The sequence below is a fragment of the Cryptomeria japonica genome, chromosome 3 (genome assembly GCF_030272615.1).
Source record: "Cryptomeria japonica chromosome 3, Sugi_1.0, whole genome shotgun sequence".
Classification (NCBI taxonomy): domain Eukaryota; kingdom Viridiplantae; phylum Streptophyta; class Pinopsida; order Cupressales; family Cupressaceae; genus Cryptomeria; species Cryptomeria japonica.
Genome location: NC_081407.1, coordinates 807,300,114 through 807,316,464, shown reverse-complemented (window position 1 = coordinate 807,316,464; position 16,351 = coordinate 807,300,114). Strand labels below are relative to the sequence as shown.

At 35.9% G+C, this 16,351-nt stretch overlaps 1 protein-coding gene across 1 annotated transcript; it reads left to right on the top strand.

Moving 5' to 3' along the window:
• The first annotated feature begins 12,264 nt into the window (after positions 1-12,264).
• Positions 12,265-15,529, top strand: LOC131054394 (zinc finger protein SHOOT GRAVITROPISM 5). The gene is made up of 3 exons (XM_057988911.2): positions 12,265-13,405; positions 13,507-13,906; positions 14,470-15,529. The coding sequence occupies exons 1-3, from the start codon at positions 13,243-13,245 to the stop codon at positions 14,981-14,983; spliced, it is 1,077 nt and encodes a 358-aa protein (XP_057844894.1). The 5' UTR covers positions 12,265-13,242; the 3' UTR covers positions 14,984-15,529.
• Positions 15,530-16,351: the final 822 nt, after the last annotated feature.

The window sequence follows — 16,351 nt, the reverse complement described above, 5'->3', positions numbered from 1 at the left end:
TTTTTGCAGCAAGTGAAAAAATGCTACCATTTGAAAATGGCTCCAAGTCATCAGAAATCAAGATAGGTCATTGTAGATGATCCTCACATGGCTCTATAGGTTCAAAAAAATCAATCATATGCATCCTCGATTGTGAGAAACTATCCGTCAAAGTTTGATAATTTTTTGGACTCACAACACTTGAGAGATCGCACTGGTAGGGTATGGCTCTCGACATTTTGACGTATTGGGAGGCACAATAGCAGCATGCCTAGCATAAAACTACTCACCCAGACACACTTGTGATGTTGGTTTGTGCCCACAATAAACAAAATCAAATCTAGCCTATCTTGCAACTTTGCATTGCATACCGCTGATGGTTTTTGCAGTAGGTGAAAAAATGCTACCAGTTGAAAATGGCTCCAAGTCATCAGAAAATGAGATAGGTCATTGTAGAAGAGCCTCATGTGACCCTATAGATTCAAATGGATCAATCATATGTGGCCTAGATTGCAAGAAACTGCCCATCAAAGTTTGACAATTTTTTGGACTCAGGGCACTTGAGAGATCGCGTTGGTAAGGTATGGCTCTCAACGTTCCAGTGCATTGGGAGGCACAACAGAAGCATGCCTATGGTAAAACTTCCCACCTAGCCGTGCTCGTGATGTTGGTTTGTGCCCACGATGAACGAAATCAAATCTAGCCTATCTTGCAACTTTGCATTGCATGCCACTGATGGTTTTTGTAACAGGTGAAAAAATGCTACCATTTGAAAATGGCTCCGCGTCATCAGAAACCAAGATAGGTCATTGTAGAAGAGCCTCACATGACCCTATAGGTTCAAATATATTGTTCATAAGAATCCTGGATTGCGAGAAACTATTTGTCAAAGTTGGACAATTTTTTGGACTCCGGGCACTTGAGAGATCGCACCAGTAGGGTATGGCACTCGACATTCCGACACATTGGGAGGCACAACAGGAGCATGCCTAGCATAAACCTTCCCACCCAGATGTGATCGTGATGTTGGTTTATTCCCACGATGAACGAAATCAAATCTAGCCTACCTTGCAACTTTGCATTGCATGCCACTGACGGTTTTTGCAGTAGGTGAAAAAATGATACCATTTGAAAATGGCATTGATTCATCAGAAACTGAGATAATTAATTGTATATGAACCTCCCATGACCCTATAGGTTCAAACATATTGATCATATGCATCCTGGATTGCGAGAAACTGTCCGTCAAAGTTTGACAATTTTATGGACTCAAACACTTGAGAGATTGCGCCGGTAGGGTATGGCTCTCGACGTTTTGGCGCATTGAGAGGAACAATAGGAGCATTCCTAGCATAAACCTACCCACCCGAACATGCTCTTGATGTTGGTTTGTGCCCATAATGAATGAAATTAAATCTATCCTATCTTGCAACTTTGCATTGCATGCCATTGACGTTTTTTGCAGTAGGTGAAAAAACGCTACCATTTGAATAAATGGCTCAGAGTCGTTAGAAACTGAGATAGGTCATTATAGAAGAGCCTCACACAACCCTATAGGTTCAAACGGATCTATCATATGCATTATGGATTGCGAGAAACTATCCGTCAAAGTTTGATAATTTTTTGGACTCAGGGGGCACTTGAGAGATTGCATCAGTAGGGTATGGCTCTCGACATTCTGGTGCATTGGGATGCACAATAGGAGAATGTGTAGTGTAATCCTACCCAATCGAATGCACTCATGATGTTGGTTTGTGCCCATGACGAACAAAATCAAATCTAGCCTATCTTGCAACTTTGCATTGCATGCCATTGATAGTTTTTTCATCAGGTGAAAAAATACTAACATTTGAAAATGGCTCCAAGTCATCAGAAATAGATATAGGTCATTGTAGATGAGCCTCACATGACCCTATAGGTTCAAACAGATCGATCACATACATCTTGGATTGGGAGAAATTGTCCGTCAAAGTTTGATAATTTTTTGGACTCAGGGCACTTGAGAGATCGCACTGGTAGGGTATAGCTATCAACGTTCTAGCATGTTGGGAAGCATAATAGGAGTATGCCTAGCATAAACCTTCCCACCCAGATGTGCTTGTGATGTTGGTTTGTGCCCATGATGAAAATTTAACAACATTGACAACTTTGACAACAACTGAGCAACTTTTACATCTTTTATCCAAATGACCCCAAACTTTCACAAATGACTTCAAATGATCATTAATGGTCCCAAATCACCTTATTTAGATTAAACAAATGAAAAATAAGACAAAAACTGAAATTTGACAAAAGGAATCAAAAGCTTCTAGTGATTACTACCACAGATCAAATCTGACCATTACCATTGAATTTCATTTTGATTGATACAAGGAGTTTTGTAGGGTTAAATCAATATTTTAGAAAGCTTATCAAATCATATTCCACAATTGCAATGCTTTATATCATAGATTTTTTTTTTTTATATTCATATTGTTGATTACATAGGCAAATATTCATTTAACTTTATAAAAGGGCAGCCACCAATTACACCAAATAGTTTGAGCAAAAATTAACAGTATCAATTATAAATAATCATTTATATATATCAAAATGCACAATAATCAACACAATGAACAAATTCCGTGTGTATCGAATATGCCTATCAATATCAACAAAATGCACAATAATGAACACAACACACATTTATTGGATTGAATATCAACATTTATATGTATCAAAAAAGATATATATGCCAAGTCAATACAAGTTTTTCAAAAATGTGGCATATGCCATGTCCAAATCGATATACAATAAAAATGTAGAATATCTGTTACAAGCTAGGGTTGTCGTTGCATCACAAGATCAACCTGTTAATGCCTGATACAACCACTAGACATAGAATCCACATGAGGCTATTAAACCATGTCGCGAATCCCCATGAGGGATGTTAGCCCACTACCAACAATCCCCCTCCCAGCATGACTCATCGCAACCTGCGTGATTTGAACCCGTGACCAAGCTCTGATACCACTTGTTACAAGCTAGGGTTGTCGTTGCATCAAAAGATCGACCTGTCAATGCCCGATACAACCACTAGATTTATAGAATCCATAGGAGGCTATTAAACCATGTCACGAATCTCCAGGAGGGATGTTGGCCCACTGCCAATAATATCTACATGTATTGGTCATTCAATGATCACAACTAACACTATATGATCCTATACTTGTGGTGGATCATCAAAATCGAGCCTCTTTGATGCAGTACATGGCTTTGTAGATGGCTACACAACCATAATTCAAAAGCCAAGTTAGAATCATTTTGTAGAAAATAGTTCACAATTATCAACATAACTATGCATTTAACCATAATTTCTTTGCAATTAAAATGTAGATTACCTCATCTTCTGATCTAGGATCTGCTGTCTTTTTCTTCTTCTCCTTGTTAGTCTTAGGAGTTTTCTTGAACACAAACTTCAAAGGATCCAAGTTATGGCTGAACCGCGAAGGGGCCTATTGTAGATTAAATATAATTAATACAATGTGCTAACATATATAGATCAAAAACACTAAAAATCTACAATATAGAGAACAAAAGTGTATTGGATCCTTAGATGCTTCTCCAGTAGTCTGAAGAGTGCTCACCATTGATGGAGCAGCTGTGGCTATTACCTATACAAAAAATGATTAAAGATTAAATACAATTAATATAATGATAAGTATTGTAGGTTAAATACAATTAATGCAATATATAAAACAAAAGTGTACTAGAGCCTGAGATGCTTCTCTAGTACACGGAGGAGGGCTCGCCATTGATGAAGCGGATATGGATATTTCCTGTATGAAAAATGATAAGATTATAATTTATCACAAGTTCACATGTGCACGTGCATATAATCATCAACTCAAGAAAATAAAGTAGAGATACATACCTCTGCCCTCTCTAAATCCTCAAGTGTATCAGGTGCATTCAACAATTCTACAAAGCCCAATGGCCGCTGTATATAAAACAAACAAAAAAAACTAATCAATCTACAAATTCCAACTAAGACAATTTCAACCTTTTCAAAAAATTGTACAATTAAAAATGTGTTCAATTACCTTCTTCCCACGTTTAGGCATCGTCGAGGATTTCTTTTGTTGAGGACGAGGCCTAGACATAGAGGGGGTACCCTAAAACAAATAAAATTAACACAAGAGATATTAGTAGATACTATTAAACATAATTTATCAAATATAAAATTAAATGACTTGCATATTCCATCAAAAGAATACATAAAATAAGGTGTACAAAATGTGATACCGCACAGCTTTGTAGGCCAAAATCGATCTTTGAGAGCGTGACATCATCAATGTGGGACATTTGGTCCCTTGTCAATGCCTACAAAATAAAAAGTTGTCAAGCATTAAAGAGAGTTAATATATCTTATAAATTTTTTTGAATTCAAAGTACTATTCTATTTTAACATGTTACAAAATTTATACCTCAGGCGTCGAAGTTGCAGCTACAATAACTGCGGGAGGAATATCAGATGGTGTATTAACATCCGCTGCTGCATCATGAAATGCATATTTTTGTATCAATTTAAATCGATCTATAAATGAAAATTCATTTACAATTACAATTTTTAAGTGACTGATAAATAAAATGTTATGAATTCAAATCAACACACTTTTGTCTACAGCTCACTAGAAAACAACATGTCCATCAATTCATCAGTCAGTACCACATCCTTAGTCATGAGGGTCTGACATCTGCTCCCGCAAATCATGCATAAATGGGACATGGAACCATATGCATTGGCCTCGACATCCATCCCTGTGCATATTCCTGAGCAAGTGGGACACACATGCTCAATGGGCTAACAACCACCAACTGCCTCAGCTAATGGATCATCATCTGGGCTAAGAGGGTGTGCTAACTATGTCCCATGTTGGATGATCGCATCAGTCAATGTTGTGGCCGCCTGAAGAGTCTGTAGCTCCATCTACTCTTTTAGAGCTACTAGGACCGTCGCATGCACCTTGGGTTTGGGTGCTGGGGGGCAAAGACTTTGTGGGTCTATTACCCTACAGGCTCCAGGTCTATCTTGGGTAGAGCTGCCACCTCTACCATGAAACTCTCTCATATCAAAATAATTAGGCCTTTCATTGAGGACAAACTCACAATATACTTTCCTCAAAAAATATAATGGAACTTGAAAATTATTACAAGGTGGTTCGTCAAAGACCATCCACCACCTATCCCAAAAAAGATTTTTCATCTACATGTATGGGAAACCTCTTTGCATTAAGAGGTAAGGACTCACCAGTTCTGGGATCAACAAAAAGAGCACATATTTGTGCTTTACTTATGTTTTTATTTTTCACTGCATTATATGATAACCCATCAGCATAATAAGTGCGACACCAATCTCGATAGTTTCCCCATTTTGTAATCTAACTCGAAATTGCAGTGGCACCACTAGCCAATGTTTCTAGGCTAGTGGCAAGGTATAAATGATGCTCAAGCTTAGATGTTAAATTCAATCTATTAATCAGTCTAGTTATTTCAGTAGTGTTTTGCCCTAACTAATTAAGCAAATCATCCTATGTAGCTTTTGTACGGTCTAAAGGAGGAGATGGAGGTGTATCCTGAGGGTTTTGCTATGGGTTTTGTTGTGGGTTTTGAGGTGCATCCTATTTTGGTTTTGGATTTTCAAAATCTGATAATGGTAACAAAAAATAATCAAAATCAACGAATTTAAATTGAAAACGTAAATAAAATTTATTAAATATGCAAAAAAAACCAAAAAAATGCATAACCGACCTCTTTCCATGGCGTATGGGTGTGAAAATATGTAGCCCATGCATGGTTTGCAACCCAAAAACCCTTCGAAGTCGCTCTCGACCACGAAAGGAAATAATAACAGTCGACTGTAAAAAAATAAATTTATTGACAAGGACCGTCAATAAATAGGAACTATTTATTGACCGCGGTCCTTTAGGAACTATAATTGCCTACATAGTCTTATTTGCTAAAGGACCACATATGCAGTTTTGTCCCTTTAGGCTCGGGCACAACGAACCTAACCGTGTATGGGGTTTTTTTTAATTTTAAAACCCTGAACACGGTTTTTGTTTTTTCAACTTTTTTATGGTGTGTCTCCACTTTTTTGCACACCATCTTGGTTCACACACCCAAAATAAGAATTAGGTGACATTAATTAATAAATTCTTATTTATCAATTAACTCATGAAAATGACACATTTAGCCAATTAAATGAAGTATTTAATTGTGACATGAAGAACCTAGGAAAAATGAATAAATTCACTTAACCTGCAAAGGGATGTTAGTAGGATTAAATGAATAAATCATTAAACTCTAATGGACAAATTAGAAATGAAATTAGGTCAAGACATGGTCGAAGCCAACAAATGATAAAGATTGCAACCCAAAAGATGAGGATTTGATAATTGACAAGAAATCGACATTGATTGACTGATGAAGATCAATGACAAATTGATCAAGATTGACGAAAGGATCAAATTGATAGATGACAAATGATAAACGATCAATGACTAATCGATCTAAAATTGACGAGAAATTGATGATTGATTGAGATCGATGATGGATTGATCAAAGATTAATAAAAGGCTGATTTGATGAAAGTTGACATGATACTGAGATTGACAAAGACCGATGATGAATCGATCACAAAATAACAAAATTGATTGATAATTGACAATTGAAAGAGGATCCAAAATGATCGAAATTGATTGAAGATGATCAAAAATTGATTGAAAGCTAGGACAAAACCCTAATTCGACACGAATTAGGATTGACGATGTCCAATTGATATGACAAGATTGATTACGACCCATGATTGCAATTCGAAGATGACATTGACAAGACCCAATTCAAAAGTGAGAGAATTAGAATCGACTAGGAAAGAGATGCAGAAGAAAGATGTAATGTCGACAAACAATGAAGATCGAATGTGCGATATAGAGGAAATGCCAATAAGATGCGAAAACCCTAAAAGAAGGTCACAAAAACATGTTAAAGCATGGCGCCACAAGCGTTGACCATTTTTAGATGCCTACAATAATAATAATAATAATAATAGATTTTTTTTGCTTTGGTCAATAGTTTAATAGAAATATAATAATATAATAAATTTTAAAGTGGAATAATGAACAAATATGATATCTTCGATGCTCTTTACCTATATTCCTTTAAAGATGAGATGCTAGTCTATTCATATTTTAATTATAAACATTCATTTATTATCTTATCAAATTCCAACTTTTACCTAAATTAACATACCTATATTTTAAAAATCTATGTAAAATACGTTGAGAAATTTCAAATTCAAATGTATATAATATTCATAACACACCTATGAATTTCTTTAGATTACTAATGCTTCCTTCGACTAGTCAAACTCTTCAGATTAGGAATAGATGATATTGCCATGATTTCTTTTCTTGCTTACTTCAAACATAATTTTACATTACTCCATAGTTGATGGTATTTCTATTTTTATATTCTAAAATAAAATTTATAAATTTTTGTTTTTAAAGAAAAAATCTTTATAAAGTATAATAGAATATCTATTTACCTCTTTTGAAAACAAAAAATATTATCTTTATAAAATATAATAACAAAAAATACCAAAACAAATTAATTAATAACAAAAATGAAATCTATTTTTTATTTATTTTTAATTGATGATCATCTGTGTAAGACTATAATACACCTTTCACCATAACCATTTTTTATATTTTTCATTTAATTTAAACGTAACCTAGGTTTTAGTAAATCTTACAAACATATGTTACGTGAGTTTTAGTAGAAAAAAAGTAATACAAAAGATAACTAGTTTTCTACAACTAAAATTCTCAAGAACGTGTAGACGGCCGTCAAATTGTAGTCAAAAGTATGCCCTTTAAGGAACCTTGAGAAATACGGGTCAACAGATGTATGCGAAAGTGCTTTGTCATATCAAACGTACTTTATTTTTGTCGACTAGTGCTTGGTGTGTGGGGCGTTCGGAAGTCCTCCTTGTCTTTCTCTTGCTAATTAATGGATTTGACATTTTGGACCCTTCCACTTTCCTCTGCCCCCTTGTGAAAATGTACTTAAATCTCATTCTTCCCTCTCAAACTATAGAAATATTTTTTTAACATTAACAAATCTTACAAATACGTTCACTCCGTAGAGTATGCTATAATATTATTTTTTAATGAATCAATCTCAAATATTTGATAACACGGTTTAATCGTTACATTACATTATATGTTTTGATTAATAAGTTAATGAGTTGTCTACAACGTCAATTATCCACTATACTACATTGTTGTTGTATGCTAATATGTCGATTGTTTAAGATAAAACCATCAACAGATTGACTAATTTTTTATCGAACATGATAGGGGAAGAGCACCGGTGACCACCCATGTTCCAAACCACTCCTTGCTCACCCAATTCCCCCACTTAATAACTTTAAAGAAACCAAAAAATGATAACAAAAAGCCTATTAATAAATTTCACATGTAACAATAGCCGTCCACTTTACCCCTAAAAGTTAGAATTTTTTGGACTTTAATTGGAAGAGTTGTGCAACTTTATTGGTACCCATAGTGCATGACTAATGAGGCATTTGTGTTTAAGTATTGGTCATTATTGAAGTGGTTGTAGTGCACAGTTAAGTAAATATCGGACGACATTTTGAATTGAACACTTTTTTATCCTTCCATGTATTGCGTATCCCACAGTGTGCATCGTTCCTACCCAGAAGCCAAAACAATAGTTATAAGTGATTAAGTTGCGTACAGATACAACCATTGAAATTTGATATAACGTATAAGATCTGTAAATGCACTAATACTGATATCCTTTCCATAAACTCTTTGAAAAATTAAAACAATTGAATTAGATATAAAAAGGTATGAGTCTAAAAAGTTAAATGCCCATATCTTATATGATTTGAAATGGATAAACAGCAGAGCCCACAGGGCAGGTCTCTTAAGTCGAAAAGTGGCAATCTCTTTCTCTGGCTACAGTTTCACCCACCTCCTTCTGCCATTGTTGGTCGGCCACTTAAACTGAGCACTGGCCGTCAGCTTTAAAAGGAGGAATCTTCATTATTATGTCGATTTTGTTTAATCTGATCAACTTCAGGGCATTCATTAAAATTTCAAACCAGATGGAGGAATGTTTCCCGAATTCATTCGTGTGGGTGGGAATGAATTATTGCAGTGCGTGGGAGGGGTCCAATCACACAAAACAAACAAAACTCATATTTTTTTCTTGTCTTTCTTGATTGAGATTTTAATTGCGGCGCTAGTAATCTGCAACTGATTTTTGTTTATTTTTCTCTCTTTCTTGTGTGCAAGTAGCTTTCCTTTTTCCCGCTGGGTGGCATCTTTTTAAAAGTTTGTAGGAAGAGGATATTTTGGGGATTTTTATGTCACAAACAGGGGTGGGCACAGAGGCCAGCAATGCTTAACCAGTCAAACATTATGTTAGTGCGGCTGAAACTCTTACACCCAATTCAAAAATCAAGTTTTTCTACAATTTCAAGATATAAAATTATATCAGCCAAGTTGACAGCATTTAATATAAGTATTTAATTGAAGAAAATATATAAAACATACAAATTGTGAGTTATACAGTAAATAAATATTTTTTTAACATGTATATGAATCTTTATTCATTCAAACAGAATACATGAGCTTCTTGAATCAATGATCAAATGATCAAAAATGAAGAATTCATTACAATTGTCTCAATATATAGAAGTTTTGAAATAGTGAACAAATTCTAGATCTGGAAACTTATCATATAGCTATTACAAATTCTATGTTTAAAACACCTATTTTAACTCGTACAAAAGTGCATATGCTTGCGACTCTTCTCATGCAATGTGGTTCAAGGAATTACAGTTCCAACAAATATCTGGGTCTTTGTGTAATGGTCTTTTGAATTTAATTGTCTTAATTACTTTTACCAATGTTTCTGATCATGATCTATCATCATTTTTACTCTTGTACTATGTATTTTTTGACCACGATAGATCATGAATATAATCTAAAATATTATAGAAAATTCACACAGTCAAATCCAAAAACAGTAGTACACAACATCATGCACTATGACTTTAATCTCCGCAATTGATTAAAACGTTCTTTAAAATCTGCTAAGAGACAAAGACTATGATTAATTGTGGGCAGCTGGTTTGCAACATATCTGCTCATTTTTAATGCCTGCCATTAACTATGGCTGGCACCAGTAAAAAATTGAATTGGTATCTTAATCAGGCCTGTAACTACAATGACAGTAACTATCCATTTAGCAAACCAAAATAGTAATAGCAGTATAAAAGATAGGTAAAGCAAATGGCAAAGAGAAGAATTGGACTGGGACCTAAGTCAGTAGACTTGTCCAACATTTTTTGTTTTGCTTGCATTAGAAAGCAAAACTTTCAGTGACTAGACGTTTTTACTTCCAGCGAGACTGTACGCCTGTCGGAATACGGATATTCAAATGAGAAGATTTTGAATAAGCTCTCCAATGGATTCACTCCAGGTGGGAAAAAGAAGGGTATGGGTTTATACAAGGACTGTCGGAAGACAAGGAGATCAAACTTTGAAAAAAGTAATTTTTATTTAACACAGTCCCCACACAACTGGTCGAGTCTCTACATTGCTTGACGTTTTGGAGTTTTGGTGGTGGTCTCGTTCCTGAAAAACTGTAGTTATCAAAGACTTTCACGCACTCCAAAAGCCTCTTTCTTTGCATCCATAACAATGGGACTCGAACCTTCGTCATCTACGAGTATTGAAGATACCAAAATTGTGTAGACCAAGTAGGATTAAAGAAGATTATAGCTGTAAATACTGTGTGTTTAAGAGAAAGTGATCAAATTTTCAAACTTTTTTTAACTCTGGAGTTAATTTCGAGTATTTGGTATAAGTTTTTTAACAATAGATATAAGGGAAGTATGTCTATAGTCATTATAGCTAATTTCGTGTATTCACAGATCGTAAACAATACAATGGATTCTGACATTTTTTTTGTCTTTCTTTCCATGCGACTTAACTATTTATAGCTATTGTTTTGGCTTAAAGATTCCCCAATAACAGTGCACATAAAATTACAGATACTTATGCGTTATGGTTACCTATAAAGGTGCACAAATGGACCAATTATTGTCCAAAAAAGCTAGAAAATAGGTGTTATTGGAACATGGACTGTAACGGGTGCTCTTCTTCTAAAGACATACACAATTGATTAAAAAAATGATCCTTTATAAATTTTTGAATATTTTTTCTCCCACATATGTCAACACTGAGTTTATGTTATTTGATGACTTATGAAGAAGAATGATGTATTTTATAGAATATAATTATTGGTATAATGAATTTAGTAAGATTATCAACATAATTTGCTGAACCATACTCTACACTATCGGAAAATTCTTGTGTATTACTAAAAAATTTGCTATGTAGGGTTATACGGCCATCAAATCAAACTTTGAAGTATATACACGATGTGACCGGTGATCTACCCCCATTGTAGAGCTCAACAACTGTCAACTGCAATACAGAGTTTGTCTGCGGCATTAAGTTTGACGATCCGTACTGGCCGTCAGATTATTTTTGTATGACAGTTATCTAGACCATTGCTTTTTTGTAACCCTTGAAAGAAGGAAAGAGGCAAAAGAGCAGATATACATTTAGTATGATCGTTGGAAAAAGCTGGCGGCCTGCACCAACTTTCACCTCAGTCATCTCGTAATAAAATAATTGTATTTTTAGGAGTAAAGTACACAAATACGGCCATACGGCCATGAAACTTAACTCAGCAATGGCGTCATCTCTAGATGAGAAGTTCCCGAACGTGTAAGGTGCGGATTCATTCCAGAGAGCTTGGAGTGCATGTACACCGTGCCGTACAGAAAATGTGTGCTTAGCCATGCGGATGGGACTGATATGTCACGCAACGGAGAAGCAGACGTAAGCGATCTGCAATTTAACGTGGGAATGTGAAAGTCCTTACAAGTTTACATATTTAGTGAAAGTCCTATTCTTTTATCTTAATGATAGATTAGAGAGTTTGATTCCAAGGGGAGTTTCTTATTCAAGATTAATAATGAATTAAAGGTGATCAAAATAAACTTTTTGAAAAGTGTAAGTTTCAGAAAACAGAGAGTTTCTTATTCAAGATTCATAAGAGAAGAACCAGTGTAGAAAAGAATTTGAAATTGGATTTATTTTGTACATCTTGATTTTTTAGATCATTAGATCTTATGAACGTCATTAAAATTCATTCATTCATTCAATTGAATTTAGAAACAGAAAAACATGAGCCAAAATGTAATCCCGCTCTGATGGCGTTTCAATTTTAGGGTAGTGGGTGGGAAAGAGGGTCCAGAGTCGAGACATTTATAATTTCGAATGGACCTGTGCACGTGGATTGAAACGCTTTTCATTGCACATTGAATTCGTGCGCGGGGAGAAGTTAATCCTCCTCGTTTAGCTGCTTCTCATGCTCTCTTATGTTCTCCTAATGTCTGTAGACTAACGCCCCTCGTACAACAAGTATTTTCATCAAAGGAAACAAATTTTCCAAGGGCCCGCTGACCCAAGCATTTGGTTAAACTTACAATGCATTCATTCCTTTCAACATTTACTCAAATTCAAAACGGAGGCCGCCATAACAGCACCTCCGTTGCAGTGAAGAAAGAGAATCCCTTTAAGAGTAGTTATATTATTAGCCTCGCCTTTGTGATTTGCTCATAGGGTTTGGTTTATTTGGGTTGTTTTCTGTAGATTGAGATCGTTTCGCTGAGGGGCTAATTATGATATGCGAGTTGGAAAGGCTGCAGACTGCCAAGTGCCAACAGACCACTAAAAGCTAGTGGTGAGTGGTGAGTGCCATTACAGTTGGCTTCTGTCAGGACCTGAAGTTCGCCTCATTAATTTAATCCATCTTTTGCTTTTCTCAGCTTGGGATCGCTGATTTTATAGGCATTAACTGTTTTCTCTTCTGTAAGCTTGAGTAGCCCAGGCCATTAAATCCAGAGATAGAGAGTCAAAATCAAGGCAAACCCAGAGCACCTCTGTGGGAATCTGCATAGGAGAACTGTCGAATAGTCTTTTTAAGATCCTCCATAGTAGCACCTTCCATTTACTATCAAAGTGTTCTATCAATTGAGTTCTTTTGAGCAATCTATTGTCAATTCAAGTGTGACTTATTTCCAACAACTCGAAACGAATTGTTGATTTCCCCAACATGACAGCCTTGCCCTCACCAGGAACTGCACTTTCTTCCTCCACTTCTCCTTATCTGTATATGCAACTCACTCCGGGCATGAATAATTCATCGTCTCCTCTTGCAAACTCCACCAGCAACAACAACCAGAACAAAAGAAAACGCCGCCCTGCGGGCACTCCTGGTAAGAATTTGGTAGCTTACAAAATCATCTATTTGTTTGTCCGTATATATGTATGCATATTTGATTGTGTGGGTGCTGGAAACTTGGGTTGTTTTACGCAGATCCCGATGCAGAGGTGGTGGCATTGTCGCCCAAGACGTTAATGGAATCCGATAGATATGTATGTGAGATATGCAACCAGGGGTTCCAGAGAGATCAGAATCTGCAGATGCACAGGCGCAGGCACAAAGTGCCATGGAAGCTCTTAAAAAGACCCACCCCGGAAATTCGCAAACGGGTATATGTTTGTCCAGACCCAACTTGCCTGCACAATGATCCATGCCATGCTCTTGGAGATCTGGTTGGCATCAAGAAACACTTCAGGAGGAAACACAGCATCGAGAAGCAATGGAAGTGTGAGAAGTGTTCCAAGGGATATGCTGTTCAATCCGATTACAAAGCCCACCTCAAGACCTGTGGTACCAGAGGCCATTCCTGTGACTGTGGCAGAGTTTTCTCCAGGTATTTGTTCATATAGCTGCTAGGCCAATCTTATGGAGCCATTTTAGGGCTTTGATTTCTTCACAGAGAAATGAAATTGAGTGCAACTGCATGGCTCCTCTGTAATTATGTTCATTGTTCATTCTTCTCTTTATATGTTAATTGCATTGACTCTGTTTATCCAATTAGCATAAGTTATGATGTATGAAGATATATTGATACATTTTAGAATAGCTATTTCCCTTCTTTACCGACCAACAACATTACTGTTAGGCTTTTATTGTTGTAGAGTGGAAAGCTTCATCGAACACAGTTGGATTCTTTTGTTGGCTTTTATTGTTGTAGAGTGGAAAGCTTCATAGAACACAGTTGGCTTCTTTTGTTGTAGAATTTATTTAATTATATGTATGTATTTATATATAAGAACCAGTCTTTTTAGAGTTTGTTAGCGTCCAAACAAATTTTAAATCTTTTTAGGCCTGATCTTGATCCGTATGATTTGGAACTTGTTTCCTGCAATTTTTCTTGCACATTAACTGAAGCTGGAATTAATTACTTTTGTTTTGTGCTGTTGATCTTTGCAGGGTGGAGAGCTTCATAGAACACCACGATGATTGCATTGCAGTGAAAGAAAGAGCGATTTTTGGGTACAACGATCCGTCAAGACAGCCCTGTATAACAGTGGCAACTAGCAGCTCAAACGAAATTCTTTCTGGTATTTCAATGGCGGATAGATCGTTGAATATGGAGCAGAGAGAGCTTCAATTTCTTCCCACCAAGCACCAATCAGACGTTTCAGAAACAACAGTGACTGTGGCAGGGGATAACAATGGAGGCTTTTCTGTAACATCCAGAGATTACAGAACAAGCCCGTCAAGCAACTCGAGATCGAATCATAACGCTGCAATTGAAGACAGATATAACTATTTTGGCGGCGCCGCCACTGAGGAAAAAGAACTGCCCGAAAATGGTGGGTGGTTGCAACTCTCTATTGGCCCATGCATCGACTATGAAAAGAAGTCCCATGTAAAAGCAGGCCGCAGACTAACAGAACTGACACTTTCATTACAGAGTATTTCAGTACATCCAATCCAGTAGTTCAGTATGAACCTGCAAAAACATAAATTGACAGCAAAAGCACTGTTTGAAATGAATTTTTTCCATCTGAAATGAGTCGTAATCTAGGCCTCTGGATTGAAGGAGACTCATGTAGCCTCTCGAATCTATAGCATGAAAATATTTGAGAAAGAACACAGATCCTGAATGCCCACATCATTCAAACAGAATATGGATACCCATTTTTGCAAAAATGTTTGTGCTTGTACATGCCCATTCCGACAGTTGGGATGAATCTCCTGCCAGTTTTTTTGTGGAGTGCCATTAATCGAAACTTGAGCCTGTGCCCAGAATGAGCAAACAGAGAAAACTCTGCAAACTGCAACAAATCAATGTCGAACCATTGTCTTATTCATGAGGGAAGCAAAGAGGTCAGATTCAATCAATGTCTTCTGTTAAAATATGTGTATTTGGCAGAAAACCATGGCACAAAACTTTTGCTGCATGGTCTTGTATGATTCAGGGTGGTATAGATGATTCCACCATAAGTAAATAGATCACAATTTACAATATAGTCTTAGCTTTGCATTCTTGCTTCATCTGAAATGGCCATGGGAGCTTTCTTTAAGAATATATATAATTACAGAATTTGAAACTGGTTATTCTGCTGGATAAATTTTTTTAATGTAGGTAATGTCAGTCAGGAAAAGTAAGCCATAGTGCAATGTCATTGTTTCTTTCTTTAACTGACATGCTTCATCCACAAACACAGAAATCAATATTAAAAATAACCTTCTCGAGTAGGCTAGAACACTTTCCAGACTTTGGGCTAACACCCATGTCAAAGAAATAGAATCGATTAAAAAAAAATTACCCTCAAATTTAGAGTTTCTATTTCTTGTTTTAATTTCTAGTCAAAGGGTGAAGGTTAAGCTTCATAGAAAACTGATTTGTGGATATTGTGAAAGTATTTGTTTTACACATTTTTTCAATTCTCACATTTATGGGTATACCAACATTCAATTAGCACTTTTGCACAACTTTCTAAGATCTAGTCCATACGTTTATCATACATTAGTTTTTCTCTTTAAAAATAAATAATTAAAAAATAATGAATGTTTGTGGATATATTGAATAACAAGTCAAGAGATGTTGTTGCTTGTTATTGGGTATGCCTGGATATGTCTATCACCATTGCCATGTACAACAAGTTTTTCTTGGATAGCCTTTGTCACATCTTTCTATATGATATATATGTCTATTTTTTTCTTTTATACTAATAAATGCATCAATGCACATTAAAATGCATTTTTGCAATTGTTAGTGTCTTATATTTACATAAAATAAAAGATTACTGATGAATTAGAGGGCGAAACAAAAAAAAAATCATGGTGTTTTGAAGTCAATAAC